Source organism: Oncorhynchus tshawytscha, linkage group LG16, assembly GCF_018296145.1.
Source record: "Oncorhynchus tshawytscha isolate Ot180627B linkage group LG16, Otsh_v2.0, whole genome shotgun sequence".
In the NCBI taxonomy this organism is placed as follows: Eukaryota; Metazoa; Chordata; class Actinopteri; order Salmoniformes; family Salmonidae; genus Oncorhynchus; species Oncorhynchus tshawytscha.
The window spans coordinates 41913095-41935193 of NC_056444.1; the positions used below are offsets into that span (position 1 = coordinate 41913095).

A 22099-nucleotide genomic window follows, 5' to 3' on the forward strand; every position below is an offset into this window, starting at 1 on the left:
ACTTAGAAGAGCTACAGAAGGAACTTGAGCGTGACGAGAGTGTCTGCGACGACCGCCTTTTGGTGCGACATAGACCCGATGGAGTGCGTGGTGTAACAGAAAATACCATTCCACTCATTCCGCAGAGTTTTTACCAGATAAAGTCAAGTTAGGACGTGTCAGTTATCCCCCTGAGAGCTTTTGTCCCAAATCCATTACAGTGTTTTAGGTGTCAAGCTTATTTGTCATATGGCAGCAGCTTGTAGGAGGGAGATGTGAGAAGCGTGCCGGAGGACATGAGACAAAGGAATGTGTAGTATATCTGAAAAAAGTTGTGTATGTAAACTGTAGGGGTGCCCATGGTTCTGGAGATCAGAGGTGTCTGGTGAAAGAAAGGCAGGTTGAGGTTGCCAGGATCAGAGTAGTGCAGAAGATGTCATATGCTGAGCCAGTGAAGAGAGTAGTAGAGGACGATGGGTCCAGGGTGAGAGATCCTAAGAGGAGCCCTGTGAGTAGGCTGAGACCAATAGAGAGGGATAGGAATAAAATGTGCTTAAAGTTTTTTTGGGGGCATTCATGGCCATGGTTGTCATTTATGGAGTATATGGAACGTAAAATCACAGAGGATAGATGTTGTGGTGGCAGCTGGAGAGAAGTACTTGCTTGTACGAGATCGCAGAAGAGTTACAAGATGTTTTGAATGATAGGGTCCCGTCCTCCCAAGCTGCTGGCCTGGAGCAGGATCAAATAAGGCCAAAGTAGTGTAACAGTGGTGAGGTTTTAATGGGTGTAGGGTTAGTTGGTAGGGCAATTTATTCACAAAGTGTAATGAATTCATACTACAGAATAGTAGGCTGATACACAGCCAATACAGTAGGTGGAGGCAAGCACCTATAACATTTGTTTGCGGACCAAAGAAGAAAATGAAGAAGGAGGAGGCGAGGAGAGAGGGCGCGAGGAGACAAGGAAACGCAATTGAGGTTCTTCCTCTCTAGTCACTACAGCCCTGGGTGGGCCTTTGGCTGCTGCCCTCTAGTGTCCAAAAAATGTGGTCAACTAGTCCCTTCAATCTATGCTACTGTCTACTGTGCTGCTACAGAATCAGATATAGTGTGGATACTTCTTCAACAAAGAACAGGATTGCATCTTTGAGTGTTGCTATCAAATTATACAAATAGCCAAACATATGATGGATATGGAGCATATTGGCTCATGTTCACAGTGAGATACTTACTGCCTCCTCACACTGACTGTTCTTCAGTCTCCTGGCAACATCCAGTGCCGTCTCACCATTCTGATTGGCTAAAAGAACCGGCATGAAATTGGTTACACATGATTCTGACACATTCCATCAAAAGTCCATTTTGATTGAGAACAGGCATGTTCACATAATCAAAGTGTGTGTGTGTGTGTGTGTGTGTGTGTGTGTGTGTGTGTGTGTGTGTGTGTGTGTGTGCGTGCGTGCGTGCGTGTATTACTCACTGATGTCAGTGGCTGGTTTGCCCCTCAGCAGTAGTTTGAGGCATTCGTGTTTCTCGTACATGCAGCAGTAGTGCAGAGCAGTGTTCCCCCACTCTGTCTGCTTATCCAGGTTCCCACTGTGACACAAACACACAACAAGGTCATGTCACGGGTCACACCCCAGAGGCCCTTTAACACAGAGGTAAAGGTGTCACATTATCATTCACGCTTCGATCAGAAGAATCAAACGGACATAAAAGCATCTAAATATACTTCTAAGCCACACTAGCGTGTTTTATCTATCCTCAAATGGAAAACAATTCAGCCAATTAGCAAGTGTTAGCATGAAATTGTGAAGGTAGACTTATTAATTACTGAGGATCCTCCATTTCCTGGTCTGCCTGAGGGGTAGCGAGGCAGGGAGTAAACCATCGAGAAGACTGAGAGGATTATATTAAGGCGGGGAACAAGTGGCGGCCCTGACCCAGTTCTGTTTGCCTTGTGGGAATCTACGCTGTGCTGAGCACTACCCTGCTCATCTTCCTCTTGCAGTAGTGGAGAGACGAGGAGAGCACACTGGCTTCCATGAAGGCATTCCGTCAAAATCTCACATTTAAGACTTCATTTTACATGACGTAATGGTGGAATTACTATTTATTTATAGTATTCTGTTATATTTTTGAGTATTTGAGCACAACAGCGTGTGATCTTGTGAGTTTTCACTGCTGTTAAAATCTAATTTCCAATCAGCACAATGCTTCACGTACGGCATAATATGCTTATTTTCACTTAATTTTCCCTTATTTGGCAATTTACCTGTTCTGCACGAGGAAGTCGACCAGATGCAGTGAGGTCTGGTCAGCGGTGCGCACAGAGTAGTGGAGTGCAGTCTCTCCGGCCTCCTGAGGGGGGCGATCACACACAGAAAAAGACATGCAAGACATGATGGAGAGAACATCTCTCTCTCTTTCTCTTTTGCAGCATTTAAAAAGAGGCTGCAAACAACAAAATGGCTCCTAAAATGTGCTTCTCTCCCCCCAAGGCAAGACTGCGAGCGTGATGTGAACATTTGGATGTACCGATGCCGGTAGCAGATACTGAAATGATGATTCAAGGCTGGCTTCAGTCTACAGCCCGCCTTTCCCAATATGAACAAATGCCACCACCACCACCTCCCTGGTCGTGGCTGAACATGTCCACGCTCACACTTGCCGAGAGAATCAGCCATCAAGTCGTTGAGATTTTTCCTGGTGGATATATCCTTCAAGCAAGCATGCATGTTTCTGTGTGTCTCCTGGTACTCTTTTCATTGAAAATGACTGGTAGCTACGTCGGTAATTATGCCTCCAAGTGTGAGTTCCCAGAAAGGAAACTTAGTGGGAAGAGTATGCATACAGTGACACAATAATACCAACCACTAGGAGTACAGCTGGGGTATCTGTTTGGGACTCTTGCTGTCTGGGACTCTGGGTAATGATGTGCTATCTGCTGAGGACACTCCGCCTGCGTCCCAAATAGAACCCTATTACCTTGATAATGCACTACTTTTTTTTTTACCAGAGACTTGGCCAGTGCACTATAAAGGGAATAGAGTGCCATTTGGGAGAGAGACTCGGAATCAGGTTCACTGACAGACAGGAATGTATTAGATATCAGTGAGTCAGCCTGGACTGGGAGCTCTGCGGCCTTCAAACAGAGTCAGTGACACATCCCTGGCCACTATTCCCTATGGACTACTTCTGAGAGCACACCGCATCGCTACGTGGTTCAACGTTCAGTGGGCCACAGTACTGACAGCGCAACTGAGTGACTTTACACGTTTGAGCAATGTTGTCTTGTCCAACGCTGCTTAGTAAAGGGAGTAGAAAACGCAATTGTTCTCTGTGGACTGCTCATTACTGCCCATGTACAGTGCAGCCTCCTTATAGGCTCAGTACAACCTACTATTTCCCTATGAAACAGTAGACTTCTGCTCATATTGTCATATCATACCCACCATACCAGATCAGGGCCTGCATTCAAAGCATCTCAGAGTACGAGTGCCGATTTAAGATCAGCTTTATTTTTGGGATCATAATGAATAAGATTATATGGATAGGGGGGGACCTGATCCTATATCTGCAATCCTATGAGACGGTTTATGAGTATGGGCCCTGATCAAATGAGATGCGATAATAATACAGTCCAGGGTCTATGAGGTCAGAGGTCCGACTCACCTGTCCACCCTCAGGCAGGGGCTCCATTAGCTCCACCCCCTCTGCGTACACCTGGATGAGAGACAGCAGATCCCTGGACTTGACCGCCTCACACAGCTCGATGGTCTTAGCTGCCGAGGAGGTACAGGTCTTCCGTGCAAACTTGTGGTCCACATACTTAGCATTGATGAACTCCTTCCTCACTGTCCTGTAGGAGGGAGAGAAGGGGGAGAGAAGAAGAAGAAGAAGAGTAGTAGAATAAAGAGATGGAGAGGGTTTTGGAATGTTTGTGCGGATAGCTTTTGCCATAGAGATCCTATAATCCAGTTTCTAGCATGAATGTTTTCCTGACCAAGATGGCCATTTTTTGGGGGCATGTTGCTAGAATGCCCATGGCCATTCTAGTGTTATATTTAATTCTGTGGCTTTTCCTGCCAGACACATCTAACTGCATAAGCTCAAACATACACCAGATTATGCACCCAGTGAAGGTGAGGTCAAATTTCTATGGAGTTTCTAGTCTCTAAGCAGCTCATGTAGTTGCTATTGATGATGCTGAGTACTTACATATCACTTGAAGAAGTGGGCTTTGGTGAGGGACAAGGAAGGTTCCCCTCCATTATTTCATTGAAACTACTGTTCCCTACATTCTTGGCCAGCTGTGAAGGAAGAGAGACATTTGCCTAAGTATCAAGTCAACAGATGAATGTTAAGATGCTCGTAAGCACTTTGCTTTAATTGTCATAATCATAATCACATCGTAAAATAAAGATTGATTTATTTCTATCCTGTTTTTGAATCTATTTTTGTATGTTGATTTACTGTGAAAAAAATGTAAATGTATTTGATTTACTCACCAAGAGTTCAGAGGTGCCTAGCTTATCTAGCTCCATGGATTGGATGCGTGAGATGTGCACTCCCATCTCCCGGTGGATACCAGAGCACTCGATGCAGGTCAAGATGCCTAGGTTAGTGGACAGCCATTTTGGATCTAAGGGCACAGAGAACATGACAACATAAGTTTGTTGCAAACAGGCCTGTGGATAGCTGTCTTGGCTACAAAAAAAATACAAAATCGGGAATTCAGTAGTACTAGAATTCACAGTTTAAGGTACAGACGTTTTGGTTCCAAAAACAGAAATCCAGACCTTTTTTTGTACTACCATAAACATACAGTATATATTTGAAATCCAGAATGATAATGCTGAAGGTGGTGGACTATTATCAGTTCCAAGCTGACGTGTTATTTCAGGGTGGTATTCATTAGGCTTCAAATGAAAGAAAATGGACTGAAACAGGGAATGACAACCTGAACTTGAATAAGAAATAAATGTGTTGGTTTTCTGTTGCAAAACGTTTTGCCACGGTTTTGCCAAGTCCAACATCACCATCAATGTGAGCAGTGGCAAAAAAAAAACAGCACACACCACTAGAGGGCCTCGGCAACCTCAGGAGCACTACCAGAGCCCAGCAACTAGAATACATTGCATCATTCTGTGTCAAGCAGAATGCCTGAACATGCTCTGACAGCAGAGCCATGTGGTGGAGGGCTAGAGAAGCTTTGAGCTCTTCACTGTAAACCGCTACAGTGACTGACACCACAGCCAAGCCTGAGTGATGCAACTTAAGGTGGCTTAAACCCAGCCTGAGATCAAGCCTGGGAGCCATACGCAGCTACGCAGACGTAAACAAACTATCTTTACAGATGGCTGAGTGCTGTTAGCTGCTAAGCTTGCTAGCCTGTCTGAATTTGACAGGTTTGTGGCGGATGGACAGGTGGAAGGCTTTCAGAGGCGACGAAACACCAATAAAGCACATGTATGACAGGATGCACAGGGTGGGGTGAGAGCTCTAGAGCTGCAAAACAGTTGCCACTGATACTCCGCTAGAGAGTTTTATTTTAGACAGGACGGGGTCAAAGGAGCACCATATATGAGCCTGCAGTACACTAGCTGGAGGACTCGTTTTAGGGCCCTGTCATAGCCAGGGGTCACTCTGCACAGTATGACAGTGTCGCATAGCTACAAAGGAGCAGCTTGGTCGACTGGGAGGATGAGAGCAGCTTAGCAAGGCATCAGAATGAAGTAGAAAGCATCAGAGAGCGGTTCAAATGTGGCTCCCCATCTCCCACTGTGATGCTGTGACTTTGGGATGCAGCCTGTTAGCATGCTTAAAACAACGGGTATACTTATGGTGACCAGACCAGCGCAATTAACTCACTCCAGAGAGGGGGATGTGTGTGAATTATGCAACACGGCGATGTAATGATGTTGATGTTGCAAGAAACACAGGTTTATTTGTCGCTAGCCGCCCGCTAACTCCCTCAGGGGCTCTGTGTGTTTATGCTGACAGAGGTGGATAGGGTGATTAACTGAGGTGGTGTGTGTGTGTGTGTGTGTGTGTGTGTGTGTGTGTGTGTGTGTGTGTGTGTGTGTGTGTGTGTGTGTGTGTGTGTGTGTGTGTGTGTGTGTGTGTGTGTGTGTGTGTGTGTGTGTGTGTGTGTATTGGGGGAGTCAAAAGGCCAGGGTGTCTCTGCTCTGGGGAGTCTGTTTTTACAGCAGGGGAGGATCAAGTTGGAGGAACAGGGGCCAGAAAGGGCCAACACCATTGTTATATCAAGAATACAGAGGCCCCTGATGCTGCTGCTTTTCTGCTTGCTTGGTTAAAGACATCAGGCTGGCTGCATAGCATATCTCTCAGGTGTCACCTACTGAGCGAGATAGGGAGCAGCCATGACAGTGCAGAACAGTGGATCGATGTTGGGCTGAGCAGGGATTTTGGAGGGACAACCTTGAAGATGATGAAGTACCCATCGGGGTGTGTGAGTTCAAGGGCGAGATAAAATGCTGAAGCAAAGGTGTTGTTGTCTTCTCCTATCACAAGGTGAATGGTGAGTATGCACAAAGTAGTGGTACATAGGGGAGGATATAGAATATAAGGCCCTTGGAAATCCATAGAGGTGGCGGTCAAACGCACACACTCACACATAAACATTGTACTGTATATGTACCTGTCGCGCCACAGTCACAGCAGACTTCGTTGCCAGGGATGCGCAGCACGTCATCTATGATGGCTTTGGTCAGGTCCTCGAGGCCGTCCTCTCCTCCTCCTCCTCCTCCGTCCTCTCCTCCACGGAATGCCATGTTCAGAGCCTCCTCCTTACTGTTGGATAGCACCGAGATCCAGCTACACACACACACAACGCACACACAGAGACAGATGCACAAACAGAGTAACGAGTTATTACAGAGCAAGGGGTTTTCAAAATGTATGAGAATAGTATATAGAAGAGTGCATTTTGGGGATTTCTGTGTGCATAAGCCTCTTAGGTAGAGGCTTTTAGACAAGGAGATGGGTCAACTCCCAACTCCATCTGACAGTATATTCTATACTGTATGTATTAATATGTATACTGTATTATCTTGAGCCCTTGATGTTTACACTGAGGGTACAAAACATTAAGGACACCTTTCTAATATTGAGTTGTACCCCCTTTTGCCTTCAGAACAGCCCCAATTCATCGGGGCATGGACTCTACAAGGTGTTGAAAGCGTTCCACAGGGATGCTGGCCCATGTTGACATCAATGCTTCCATGTGGACTCCAATGCTTCCATGTTGACACCAATGCTTCCATGTTGACTCCAATGCTTCCATGTTGACACCAATGCTTCCATGTTGACTCCAATGCTTCCCACAGTAGTGTCCGGTTGGCTGGATGTCCTTTGGATGGTGGACCATTCTTGATACACACGGGAAACTGTTGAGCGTGTAAAACCCAGCAGCGTTGCAGTTCAAGACACACTCAAACCGGTGCGACTGGCACCCACTACCATACCCCAGTTCAAAGACACTTCAATCTTTGTCTTGCCCTTTGACCCTCTGAATGGCCCACATACACAATCCATGTCTCAATAGTCTCAAGGCTAAAAAAAAATCATTCTTTAACCTGACTCCTCCCTTTCATCTACACTGATTGCAGTGGATTTAACAGGTAACATCAGTAAGGGATCATAGCTTTCACCTGGATTCACCTGGTCAGTCTGTCATGGAAAGAGTATGTTATGTTCTTATTGTTTTACATCCACAATCTAAATGTGCCTACTGTATCAACCAACACATCTGAACACCCTCCACACACACACACACGCACACACACACACACACACGCACACACACACACACGCACACATACGCACACACACACACACACACACACATACACACACACGCACACTCTAGTTAACCTAGGAAGTCCTTGAACAGCACAGACTCCTCGCAGCCGTCTGTCTGAGTGCGCTCATTATGAATCAGCCAGGAAGTGACTGCTACTGTTGCCAACCCACCCGCTGTTCAGCACAGTACAGCACAGCTCCTTCCTACTTGAATGTAATTTGTGGATTTGTGGATTTGTGGATTTGTGGATTCAAATAAAGTATTTAAAATGTGTGAGTGTGTGTGTCGGCTAGGAGACAATCATTGTGTTAATTAATTAAAGTATGTTACTGTTTGTTTGTGTGTGTGTGTGTGTGTGTGTGTGTGTGTGTGTGTGTGTGTGTGTGTGTGTGTGTGTGTGTGTGTGTGTGTGCGTGTGCGCGCGCGTGTGTGCGAGCGAGCATGCGAGAAATAGCAAGAAATGAGTATGAAGATGCGTGGGTGTACGCGTGTCTTTAAGGGTGAGTTGTTTACTTGCGATACACAGGGCGTGGGTGGGCGAACGTGTGATTGCATAATGCAGGGACGTTATATTTTCAAATAATAAATGTTTCATTTCAAACACTTATTCCACGCCCTATGGGCCCTGGTGAAAAGTAGTGCACTACATAGGGAATTGGGTGCCATTTGGGATGTATCCTAAGGTGAGTCTAAGAGGCAAGGCCTATTGTGTCGCAGTAAAGTTCATGTCAGCGTGGTTAAAGGCAGTGGTTCATAAGGGCCCTGACAGTTTAGGAAGACAGAGAAGTTGGAATTGATTTCAATTAATGATCATTGGGTATGAAGTGGCAGAATGTGGTTGAAACTGTGTGTGTGTGTGTGTGTGTGTGTGTGTGTGTGTGTGTGTGTGTGTGTGTGTGTGTGTGTGTGTGTGTGTGTGTGTGTGTGTGTGTGTGTGTGTGTGTGTGTGTGTGTGTGTGTGTGTGAGAAATAAATAATGCGTGTGCACCTGAACAAGTGACAACCACAGGTCCAGGGAGATAGAAACCCCTACTGCTGCTAGCACCTAGCAGTCTTGTTTCTCTCTCTAAGTAATACAAATACCCTGTCAATGGGGCATGAAAGACGCTGTCTTTCTTTGTTAAATCTCACTGATCATTCAAGCTCATAGCTACATTATCAAGGCCACGTTCATGGCTTCAGTGTATCACTTTGTACCTGCCTTTCGAGTTGGATACTACAGTAAAACAATGTGTATAATGTGATCGACTGTGTTGATACACTTACATGACAAACTCCGGTTCATCCTCAGCCTGGAAGTGATATGTCCGGTTGTCTGTGGGCAGAGAGATTAGAGGGGAATGTGATCTCGGACCTAGCAGACACTGTGTAATCATGTCCTGTAATATAGCCCTGTTGTGAGGCGCATGTTGGGTAATTCACAAGCACAGCGTGTTTCAGGTTTTCCTTTCAATGTCGAGACGTCATTCAACAGCCAGTCGGGATGACACAAAATGGTCTCTTTGACTCTTTCTGTTTCTGAATGTCCATAAGAGGTCATTTAAAAGGCCCCTTCTCTCACAGGCCACCCAGCCCATGCACCACCCACAGTAACTGCTGTATTGGCATAAGGGTTATGGTAAGAGGGGTACTTACGGGAAATTAGATCAAAGCACTTCCTGTCCTCAGCGCAGGGCTTGACCTGGCAGGTGAGCAGGTTGAGTTTCACAGGCTGCCTGTTGGACTGCACAAACACACAGACGACTTAGCTACTTGATGGAAATTATGAAAATGAGTCTGTACATCGACCAGTATTGGTCCTATGAAACTAACACTACAAGCCTACCTGACTCTGGATAGGGTGGGGTGGTAAAGTAATAGGTCAATTAATATTTTAATGTTTGGCATTGTTGGTATTTCTTTTTGTCTCGGCTGAATAAAGAAACTATATACCGTGCATTCGGGAAGAATTCGGACCCCTATACTTTTTCCACATTTTGTTACGTTACAGCCTTATTCTAAAATGTAAAATATATATATATATATATATATATATATATATATATATATATATATATATATATATATATATTATATATATATATTCTCAGCAATCTACACACAATAGCCCATAATGACGAAGTAAAAACAGGTTTTGAGAATTCTTTGCAAATTTATACAAAATTAAAAACAGATATCTTCAGACCCTTTGCTATGATACTCTAAATTGAGCTCAGGTGCATCCTTTCTCTGCTGATCATCCTTGAGATGTTTCTACAACTTTATTGGAGTCCACATGTGGTAAATTCAAATGATTAGATATGATTTGGAAAGGCACACACCTGTCTATATAAGGTCCCACAGTTGACAGTGCATGTCAGAGCAAAAACCAAGCCATTAGGTCGAAGGAATTGTCCCTAGAGCTCCGAGACAGGAATGTGCTGAGGCACAGATCTAGGGAAGGGTACCAAAATATTTTTTGATGCATTGAAGGTCCCCAAGAACACAGTGGCCTCCATCCCCACCAAGAATCTTCCTAGAGCTGGCAGCCCGGCCAAACTGAGCAATCGGGGTCACCATCCTTGGTCAGGAAGGTGACCAAGAAAACGATGGTCACGCTGACAGAGTTCCTCTGTGGAGTTGGGACAATCATCTCTGCAGCACTCCACCAATCAGTCCTTTATGGTAGAGTGGCTAGACGGAAGCCCCCCCCAAAAAAGCACATGACAGCCTGCTTGGAGTTTGCCTAAAGGGACATAAAGGACTGTTAGACCATGAGAAACAAGATTCCCTGCTCTGGTGAAACCAAAACTGAACTCTTTGGCCTGAATGCCAAGCGTCACGTCTGGAGGAAACCTGGCACCATCCCTTGGTGAAGCATGGTGGTGGCAGCATCATGCTGTGGGGATATTTTTCAGCGCCAGGGACTGGGAGACTAGTCAGGATCGAAGGTAAAGATGAACGGAGCAAAGTACAGAGAGATACTTGATGAAAACCTGCTCCAGAGCGCTTCAAGACCTCAGACTGGTGCGAAGGTTCACCTTCCAACAGGATAATGACCCTAAGCCCACAGCCAAGACAACGCAGGAGTTTTTCCGGGACAAGTCTCTGAATGTCCTTGGGTGGCCCAGCCAGAGCCCGGACTTGAAGCCGATTGAACATCTCTGGAGAAACCTGAAAATAGCTGTGCAGCAACGCACCCCTTCCAACCTGGCAGAGATGTTTTGTGAAGGGGGTAGTACACAGCGTTGTAAGAGATCTTCAGTTCGTTGACAATTTCACGCATGAAATAGCCTTCATTTCTCAGAACAAGAATAGACTGACGAGTTTCAGAAGACAGTTCTTTGTTTCTGGACATTTTGAGCCTGTAATCGAACCCACAAACGCTGATGCTCCAGATACTCAACTAGTCTAAAAGCCTGTTTTATTGCTTCTTTAATCAGAACAACAGTTTTCAGCTGTGCTAACATAATTGCAAAAGGGTCTTCTAATGATCAATTAGCCCTTTAAAATTATAAACTTGGATTAGCTCACACAACGTGCCATTGGAACACAGGAGTGATGGTTGCTGATAATGGGCCTCTGTACGCCTATGTAGATATCCCTAAAAATCTGCCGTTTCCAGCTGCAATAGTCATTTATAACATTAACAATGTCTACACTGTATTTCTGATCAATTTGATGTTATTTTAAATGGACAAAAATTTTACTTTTCTTTCAAAAACAAGGACATTTCTAAGTGACCCCAAACTTTTGAACGGTAGTGTACATTTGCAAAAATAAAAAATTAACTGTTTTTGCTTTGTAATTATGGGGTATTGGGAAAAAAAATCTACTTAATCCATTTTAGAATAACAACAACAACAAAATGTCAAGGGGTCTGAATACCATCTGAATGCACTGTATATATACACTGTATACAGTGCCTTGCGAAAGTATTCGGCCCCCTTGAATTTTGCGACCTTTTGCCACATTTCAGGCTTCAAACATAAAGATATAAAACTGTATTTTTTTGTGAAGATTCAACAACAAGTGGGACACAATCATGAAGTGGAACGACATTTATTGGATATTTCAAACTTTTTTAACAAATCAAAAACTGAAAAATTGGGCGTGCAAAATTATTCAGCCCCCTTAAGTTAATACTTTGTAGCGCCACCTTTTGCTGCGATTACAGCTGTAAGTCGCTTGGGCTATGTCTCTATCAGTTTTGCACATCGAGAGACTGACATTTTTCCCATTCCTCCTTGCAAAACAGCTCGAGCTCAGTGAGGTTGGATGGAGAGCATTTGTGAACAGCAGTTTTCAGTTCTTTCCACAGATTCTCGATTGGATTCAGGTCTGGACTTTGACTTGGCCATTCTAACACCTGGATATGTTTATTTTTGAACCATTCCATTGTAGATTTTGCTTTATGTTTTGGATCATTGTCTTGTTGGAAGACAAATCTCCGTCCCAGTCTCAGGTCTTTTGCAGACTCCATCAGGTTTTCTTCCAGAATGGTCCTGTATTTGGCTCCATCCATCTTCCCATCAATTTTAACCATCTTCCCTGTCCCTGCTGAAGAAAAGCAGGCCCAAACCATGATGCTGCCACCACCATGTTTGACAGTGGGGATGGTGTGTTCAGGGTGATGAGCTGTGTTGCTTTTACGCCAAACATAACGTTTTGCATTGTTGCCAAAAAGTTCAATTTTGGTTTCATCTGACCAGAGCACCTTCTTCCACATGTTTGGTGTGTCTCCCAGGTGGCTTGTGGCAAACTTTAAACAACACTTTTTATGGATATCTTTAAGAAATGGCTTTCTTCTTGCCACTTTTCCATAAAGGCCAGATTTGTGCAATATACGACTGATTGTTGTCCTATGGACAGAGTCTCCCACCTCAGCTGTAGATCTCTGCAGTTCATCCAGAGTGATCATGGGCCTCTTGGCTGCATCTCTGATCTGTCTTCTCCTTGTATGAGCTGAAAGTTTAGAGGGACGGCCAGGTCTTGGTAGATTTGCAGTGGTCTGATACTCCTTCCATTTCAATATTATCGCTTGCACAGTGCTCCTTGGGATGTTTAAAGCTTGGGAAATCTTTTTGTATCCAAATCCGGCTTTAAACTTCTTCACAACAGTATCTCGGACCTGCCTGGTGTGTTCCTTGTTCTTCATGATGCTCTCTGCGCTTTTAACGGACCTCTGAGACTATCACAGTGCAGGTGCATTTATACGGAGACTTGATTACACACAGGTGGATTGTATTTATCATCATTAGTCATTTAGGTCAACATTGGATCATTCAGAGATCCTCACTGAACTTCTGGAGAGAGTTTGCTGCACTGAAAGTAAAGGGGCTGAATAATTTTGCACACCCAATCTTTCAGTTTTTGATTTGTTAAAAAAGTTTGAAATATCCAATAAATGTCGTTCCACTTCATGATTGTGTCCCACTTGTTGTTGATTCTTCACAAAAAAATACAGTTTTATATCTTTATGTTTGAAGCCTGAAATGTGGCAAAAGGTCGCAAAGTTCAAGGGGGCCGAATACTTTCGCAAGGCACTGTATATACAGTATTTAAAAAAAATCTCTTCTAACGTTTTATCTCAGGATGTTGATTCAAATTAGCTTTTTTTTGTTGCTTTGAAACACAGCCTTGAATCAATCAGTTCTACAACATCATTAGAATCACTGAGGCCATAGTAATTGATTGATTACATTTCTCCGCATTTACTGTATGTCTCTGAAAATAGAAACAGTCCCACAGAATACTGTAATTGTGCCACTAATAAATTACCAAATATGATACAATGATAACTTGTACTCAGTGACCCAGAGGCACTATATGTGTCCCAAATGGCAACCTATTCCCTATGTAGTGCACTACTTTAGACCAAAGCCCAATAGTCCAAAAGTAGTGAACTACATAGAGAATAGGGTGCCATTTGGGACACAGTGCCTAAACACTAGACACAACAGTATAGCTAGCCTAGGGAGGATCCCAGGTATTCCCTCAGTACTGGCTGTGGTCCAGGCAGCACCACTTTGGGTTGGCTACAGTACAGTACCCACTGTCATAATATGATAATATCACTGTGCCCAGCTAGCACGTGTGTAGAATGGGCACTGCATTGTAACTGTGCGGGCGGGCGGGGGGCGGGGGTTGTCTTTTCACAGTCTCCAAATCCAGAACAAATCCAAGAAAATAAATAAAGCAACACCTCACCGCACATTCCCTCCCTCCTATTTGACCTAGATATTGTGTGTATGTATTGATATGTTGGCTATGTGTGACGTTTTACATTTATGTAAAACGTTTATGTCCTTGTCTATTAATGTTCTGTATCACAGTATGTCATGTTCCATGTTTTGTGTGAACCACAGGAAGAGTAGCTGCTGCTATCGCACCAGCTAATGGGGATCCTAATAAAATACCAAATAACAAATACCAAATGAGCCCTGAGGTGAGGCTGCCTGGCTGGCACTGCGCCTCGCAGGCAGGGTCACCCAGAGTTCAGCTGCCTGGCCTGCCACAGGGGCTGATGGGAAATAAACACAGAGCGGAGCTGCAACATGCCATCAGACAAAGAACTGAAGATAAGTACATGGATTCTCTGTGCGTTTTCTTTTTTCTGGAGGTGCAGACAGGCAGGCTCGTACATAGGCTACAGATAATTTCCTTGGAAGGATGGTGTCTATATATCCAGTAAATGAGATGATAGTATTATGATATTTGGGGGATCCACCTCAATCTAGAGTGGAATTATACAACATTTGGGACATGCTAGTTGTGTCTGTGTGCACTCTCTCTGTCGCATGTGCACCGTGTGTCTCTGTCTATCTATCTCAACATTGCTTATTGTATTAGCTCTCAGCAGCAGATAGTGAATATCTGATCCAGTGCTGCTGTACTCCACAGTATCCACAGGCCCAGGGAAGAGAAGAGCCAGCAGCAAACTCAGAGATGAGTCACCACAGCAATGGGAGAGGGTGGGGGGGGTTCGCTGAGGGGTTGCCCTGGCAACCCATCCATGTTGATTCCCCTCTGCCAACTGCCAGATTGATAGTGCTCTACACAGCTTCTTTCATACCGGATGTTGCCTCTGATCTAGCCTCCACAGGTGTGTGTGTGTATGTGTATGCGCGCGTGTGTGTGTGGTATGTTTGCCTCTCACCGTGGCATGAGAGATGGTGAGCATGCCACCCTTCACTGAACACTTCCTCCTCTGCCACACCTTCCTCAGCCTGGAGGAAGACAGCAAGACCAAGGCACAACAAAAGATCAGAAAAGGGCTTTGCATACCTGAGTGTATTAATATAAACGCTTGTTCAGTACTGTTCAGTGTGTGTGTATGTGTGTGTGACCTACCCATCACTCTTCTTCATCAGGTAGCCTTTCTTCTCACAGCCAAACTCTTTGTTGCCCTGCAGCTGGTGCATGCTATAGCCACCCTGCTTACTCTGGGAGTCCTGCGGCAACACATACAGTGTTCAGACACAGACAACTCAGCAAATCACCACACACAACCAACCAAATATGCCTCTTACGGAGAGTGCAGGCCAGGGTCGTTATTATTTATCGGTTCATATTTGATGTTCAAAGGACCATGGCGCCCGTCCCAAATGGCAGCCTATTCTCTATTTAGTCCACTGCTTTTCACCGGGGCTCGGGTCCATAGAAGTGGACTGCACGGAGAATAGGGTGCCACTTGGGACGCAAGCCATGTTCTAAACACACGATTAAATGAAAAACACAGTGGAGTGCATGCTCTTCAAAATGTCTCAAACGAGGCAAGACCAACAGAAGCATGCCAATTATACACACTTACTCTTCTAGACTTGAGTCCAGACAAGCAGCGAGCAGAGGGGGAGATAGAGGGAGAGAGTGTGAAAGAAGCAGCTGAGAAGTAGGCGTGAGACAGTGCCTGCATGCATGCATAGAGTGTAGGTGTTAGTTCAGTACAATATCTACAAGTGGAGGGGTAGTGAGTGAGTGAGAGTATGTGGGTGTTATAAACCATAGGATGTTTAGTATGACTCGTCAGTTCCGTCCCAAATGGCACCCAGTTCCCTACATAGTGCACTACTGAACAGGGCCCATACACTCTTGGAAAACAAGGGTCTAGCATCTAAAAGGGTGCTTCGGCTGTCTCCATTGCAGAATCCTTTGAAGAACCCAGGTAGAACCCTTTTGGGTTGCATGTAGAACCCTTTCCACACAGGGTTCTACGTGGAACCTAAAAGGGTTCTAACTGGAACCAAAAAGGGTCCTGACTGGAACAAAAAAGGATTATCCTATGGGGGCAGCCAAAGAATCCTTCTGGAACCCTTTTTTCTAAGAGTGTATGGGCCCTGTTCAGTAGGGCACTATGTAGGGAATACGGTACCATTTGGGACTAGACCACTAGCAGAGACTTGCAGTTGTGTCGACACGGCAGCCCAGTCCATCTCAGCTAGGCTCTGCACACTATTACACAGTATCGTCATTCAAAACACAGTGAGCAGCTAGAATACACTAAGCAAATCTCAATTTGGGTATAAGACTGAGGGGAAGACCACATTGTTGTTGTTGTGTATAAGGCAGTTGTGACCAGTGAGTGCTCAGAAAGAGATTAGGGTAGGTTAGTTAAGACAGTGACTGGCTCCCCACCAATCAGCCAGTGAGGCACCACACTGGCTACCAGCATGGTACAGCACTTGATGCTCACTCTGTGCTACACGAAGCTAGCAAGTAGGTCAAAGGTTACGGGTTACGGGTGAAGAGTGTACAGTCTGATTCTCTACCAAGCAAAGATTCTGTGAACGCATGGCTGGAGGGAGTTTCCATTATATTCTTAAATTAACACCAGTCCATTCCATCTAAATCCACGAGGGGTAGTGTACGAGTGCACAGCAGAAGGGTAGAGAATTGGAATGCAATTTATATGTTTGCCAACTAAAGCCTGCTTGGGCCCAATTGGCCCTGTTTGGCCCTGTTTCGCCTGGTTCCTGCCTACCTCCTTCTGGTCCAGCTGAAGGGAGGACTTGATCAGATCTCTGAGAGCAGTCAGATGTTTCTTCTCCTCATCCTGGGTCTGCTTTATCTGAGAAGGAGATACACAGGTTGAGATTAACACGCACAATGAGTCTGGATAACAATAGTCTGTAGAGTAGCAGCCATCAGATGGAGAGAAGTCTGTGGGTGGGTATTTACATTGTAGAGGTCAGCAGCCAGCTTCTCAATGTACTGCTTCAGCTTATCCGCTGTCTTCAAGCCATCTTGGAAGAAACTGAAAGAGAATACAGGGCGGATATTAGAATTCCACTGGCATCGTTTACATCATTTAGAAATGTCAAGTGTCATAGAATGTTTATATAGGCATTAGGAAGGTCATAAGGAGTGGAGGGGTGAATGAGAATGATACTGATGCAGTGTATAACACTGCTTGGCTCTCTGGCTTTTGGCAAAGAGATTTATCTCTCTCTTTCCTTCTCTCTTTTTCTCTCCTGTCTCTCTCTGGCTGACTATGGCTGTGTCCAGAGCTGAATGCTAAGCACCTCTTGTCATTATGGATCTGCCAGTGTCAGTGGCACCCACCAGAATGCAGCTCTGCATCCTTTCAGCTCCACTAACAACCTCTCTCTCCCCATCTCTCCATCTCCCTCGCTCTAGGCATCCATCAATCCTCCCTCAGTCCACTCATCCTACTGTAGCCTACAGTTTTCTCGACCTTTGTTTTTCCATCGTTCTATAAGGCATGCCTCTACATAGTGATTTTTCGCTGTCGGCGTCAGAAACAGTAGGACAGCCATAGGTTTGTGTTGAGTAGATAACAAGAAAACTGCATTGTTTTGTTGTGACATTACCACCTAGCAACACTGAGGCTGTCAGGCCCGTCGGTGACGCAGCCAGGGGACTGCCGTTATTTACCCACAAACCCCCACGGCTGTCACAACGCATCGGCATGAAGAACCATGCATATTTATGAGAGCTAAATATGACTCCGCAACCCTCCCTACCCAAGACCTGTGAATCATGCAGCACCATCACCCCACCCGAGAGAGAGGGATGGAGGGAAGGGGGGGTTGAGAGGATAAAGAGAAGGGAGAGAGAGAGAGAGAGAGAGAGAGAGAGAGAGAGAGAGAGAGAGAGAGAGCAATCACGGCCAGACTTGAAAATCTAGTCGTGAGAGTACATAATATTAATATTTTCCCGTGAATGTTCGATACATTAAGTGTTTTCCACCAATTACTCACATCTAAGTAGACACATCTCACTAGTTGGGAGGGGGTCTCACACTATGGTAAAGGAGGAATATACTGCGGAACTGTGCGGGGCGGCAGGTAACCTAGAGGTTAGAGCGTTGGACTAGTAACCAAAAGGTTGCTGGATTGAATCCCCGAGCTGACGAGGTAAAAATCTGTCGTTCTGCACTCGAACAAGGCAGTTAACCCACTGTTCCCCGGTAGGCCGTCATTGTAAATAAGAATTCTTAATTGACTTGCCAAGAAAAGTTTTTTTTTATTTTTTAAATGTACTTACTTGCACTGTGCGTGGTAATACTTGATTAGGTTCTGGAGAAGGTCCACTCCCTTCTTGGTCTTGATCTCATTGACTTTGATCAGATACTGCAGAGAAAACACAAGAGGTGGTTTGTGAAAACTGACATCAAATAGAATGCTCTGTTACATGATTTTGGAGTATTTCACTGCTTATACATGGTGATACATTAAACCAGGGGTGGACAATCACTGGAGGTCTTAATTGAAGGCTATCATTTATTTGAACGGAAGGCTATCATTTACGAACCAGTAAATCTTCATGGCTTGGCTGAAGCAAAAGCCTGCACCCACCCACATAAATGGAAACTGAGCGCAAAATGGTCCACCCTTGCATTAAACCACCATAGAAAATATGTGTTGGTGTGAAATATTGAAATATGTCTTCTGAACACTTTGAAGGATAATCCTATCAGAATGCCCATATGCTGGAGGATGATCCTTTGATCTACACTGCCAACACAGCATGGAGTCTGTGGGAGCTGGAAACAAAGTGGTAAACATCTAAACATCACTGGAAGGAATGCCAATATAAAATATCATGAGAGAAAGATGTCCCTTGCCTGGTTTTACAGTAAACTGTGTTCGAAATGGATAACTAGAATTGTGTTTTTCCATTTGGTTTTTAGAAAACCACTCGGGCCTCCGGAGAAAGTGTGTTTCACTGACTAGCATCCTAAACGAGGCCGTCTAAAGATAGAGAACAAATTCCCACCAACAAATTCATGCCCGGCGAACTAATGAATACAACATCATCTTAATCTTACGTTTATCCCATGGCGTGACAACCTAGAACAGGTCGTGAAGGGACACTATGTAGACCAGAATGCCCTTCTGAGCCCCCCCTGTCCCTGTGCTCCCAAAGCTTCTCTGCACCATTGCTTACAATGCAGTCATCTTTGTGTGTGTGTGTGTGTGTGTGTGTGTGTGTGTGTGTGTGTGTGTGTGTGTGTGTGTGTGTGTGTGTGTGTGTGTGTGTGTGTGTGTGTGTGTGTGTGTGTGTGTGTGCACGTTTGCGTGCTCCCCTGAAACAAAACACACACACAGTCACACACACACTGCTTTTGTATGCCTGAGAGTGTGCGGCTCAGAGATTAACCAAATTGGTCTGGTGTGGGTTTAGTGTGTGTTGTGAATGCCTGATGGTGCATGTGTTTGGGGGCTTTGTGGGAATGAGAGGCGATGGATGGATGCTACTGTATCAGTGGCTGGTCTCAGATCAGTAATACAGCCTGCTGTGATGAGCATCGCCTGGCCCTCTCCACACTAGCAGCAGCAGCAGAGCAGCGTGAGATAGGAGAGTGAGTCTATGTCCCAAATGGCACCCTATTCCGTATGTAGAACCCTACGGGCCATGGTTCAAAGTAGTGCACTATATAGGGAATAGAGTGCCATTTGGAATTCACCCTGAAAGCATCCTCTAATCTGGTGACTGAGTAATGTGGAGAGGGGGGGGTAACCATACCAATTCACACAATACTAGCACTGCTATCAGTCAAGTTTATAGGGTCAGGAGTTTTCCTTACCCTATAACTTGTCCAGGAAAAACTGGGCCTCTCTAGCACAACACTGGAAGCAATATCAACAACAACCCACGTGTAAGAAATCACCCTAAAAAATCCAAGAGAGGCAAACCACCCCCTCCCGCTGCACACAGAAATAGAGGTGCATGGGTGGAGCGTCTCCGTAACGGCGCCAATTAGAATCCCATTGTGAAGCACTAAGTTAATTAATATATCAATTATCAGTAGAGTTATGCAATGTGAGCAAATAATCTGCAGATAAAGAGGGAGAGTGGAGTATGCGTTTACGCCCACCGGGAGGTAGCTCGATGGCACAGCTGAGTGCATCGCTCTTACAATTTGGTATTTTACTCTAGAGTAGTGGTATTCAATTTCTAATGACACAACCTTAAAATCGGTACGTTTAAATTTTCACAACAAATAACCCAATAAATTACATTTTCATTGCTCTTGTCAAAATTAAAAGATCAAATAAATGCATTTACTCCATTTTCATTTATTCTACAAATGATCTTTCTCAAAAACATTTGTACATTGTCCCATAAAATAATCTAAACTCTTAATTTTTGTTTCTCTTTTTTTAATATGTATATACAGTATATACAGTTGAAGTCAGAAGTTTACATACACTTAGGTTGGAGTCATTAAAACTCCTTTTTCAACCACTCCACAAATTTCTTATTCACAAACTATAGTTTTCGCAAGTCGGTTAGGACATCTACTTTGTGCATGACACAAGTCATTTTTCCAACAATTGTTTACAGACAGGTAATTTCACTTATAACTCACTGTATCACAATTCCAGTGGGTGAGACATTTACATACACTAAGTTGACTGTGCCTTTAAACAGCTTGGAACATTTCTGAAAATGTTGTCATGGCTTTAGAAGCTTCAGATAGGCTAATTGACATCATTTGAGTCAATTGGAGGTGTACCTGTGGATGTATTTGAAGGCCTACCTTCAAACTCAGTGCCTCTTTGCTTGACATCATGGGAAAATCAAAAGAAATCAGTCTCCCAAGGATGAAGTCTGGTTCATCCTTGGGAGCAATTTCCAAGCGCCTGAAGGTATCATGTTCATCTGCACAAACAAGAGTAGGCAAGTATAAACACCATGGGACCACGCAGCCGTAATACTGCTCAGGAAGGAGACGCGTTCTGTCTCCTAGAGATGAACGTACTTTGTTGCGAAAAGTGCAAATCAATTCCAGAACAACAGCAAAGGACCTTGTGAAGATGCTGGAGGAAACAGGTACAAAAGTATCTATATCCACAGTAAATTGAGTCCCATATCAACACAACAAAGATCATACCTTTTTGGAGAAATGCCCTCTGGTCTGGTGAAACAAAAATAGAACTGTTTGGCCATAATGACCATCGTTATGTTTTGAGGAAAAAGGGGGATGCTTGCAAGCCGAAGAACACCATCCCAACCGTGAAGCACAGGGGTGGCAGCATCATGTTGTGGGGGTGCTTTGCCTCAAAAGCGACTGGTGCACTTCACAAAATAGATGGCATCATGAGAAAAAAAATTATGTGAATATATTGAAGCAACATCTCAAGACATTGGTCAAGAAATTAAAACTTGGTTGCAAAAATGGGTCTCCCAAATGGACAATGACCCCAAGCATACTCCCAAAGTAGTGGGAAAATGGCTTAAAGACAACAAAGTCAAGGTATTGGCGTGGACATCACAAAGCCCTGACCTCAAACCTACAGAACATTTGTGGGCAGACCTGAAAAGGCGTGTGCAAGCAAGGAGGCCTACAAACCGTACTCAGTTACACCAGCTCTGTCAGGAGGAATGGGCCAAAATTCACCCAACTTATTGTGGGAAGCTTGTGGAAGGCTACCCAAAACGTTTGACCCAAGTTAATCAATTTAAAGGCAATGCTATCAAATACTAATTGAGTGTATGTAAACGTCTGACACACTGGGAATATGATGAAATAAATAAAAGCTGAAATAAATCATTCTCTCTACTATTATTCTGACATTTCACATTCTTAAAATAAAGTGGTGATCCTAACTGACTTAAGACAGGGAATTTTTACTTGGATTAAATGTCAGGAAGTGTGAAAAACTGAGTTTAAATGTATTTGGCTAAGGTCTATGTAAAATTCCGACTTCAACTACATATAGTGTCTAAAAAATAAATACAAATTAATAATATATATATATACAGTGGGACAAAAAAGTATTTAGTCAGCCACCAATTGTGCAAGTTCTCCAACTTAAAAAGATGAGAGAGGCCTGTAATTTTC

General features: G+C 44.3%; 1 protein-coding gene across 5 annotated transcripts in view; it reads right to left on the minus strand.

The window, feature by feature from the left end:
• The window catches only part of LOC112215684 (arf-GAP with SH3 domain, ANK repeat and PH domain-containing protein 1), a 73991-nt gene that overhangs the window by 10725 nt on the left and 41167 nt on the right, over nt 1-22099 (minus strand). For 3 of the 5 annotated variants that reach the window (XM_024374928.2, XM_042299167.1, XM_024374925.2), the window contains exons 9-23: nt 18295-18380; nt 16966-17041; nt 16769-16855; nt 15602-15610; nt 15142-15242; nt 14948-15017; nt 9445-9532; nt 9076-9124; nt 6646-6821; nt 4493-4626; nt 4203-4294; nt 3657-3843; nt 2257-2342; nt 1462-1577; nt 1214-1281 (exon numbers count right to left, since the gene is read on the minus strand). In XM_024374928.2, coding sequence (XP_024230696.1) covers nt 1214-1281; nt 1462-1577; nt 2257-2342; nt 3657-3843; nt 4203-4294; nt 4493-4626; nt 6646-6821; nt 9076-9124; nt 9445-9532; nt 14948-15017; nt 15142-15242; nt 15602-15610; nt 16769-16855; nt 16966-17041; nt 18295-18380 — 1425 coding nt within the window. The remainder of the gene's footprint in view (nt 1-1213; nt 1282-1461; nt 1578-2256; nt 2343-3656; nt 3844-4202; nt 4295-4492; nt 4627-6645; nt 6822-9075; nt 9125-9444; nt 9533-14947; nt 15018-15141; nt 15243-15601; nt 15611-16768; nt 16856-16965; nt 17042-18294; nt 18381-22099) is intronic. The other 2 variants (XM_042299168.1, XM_024374926.2) reach the window with 1 other exon arrangement.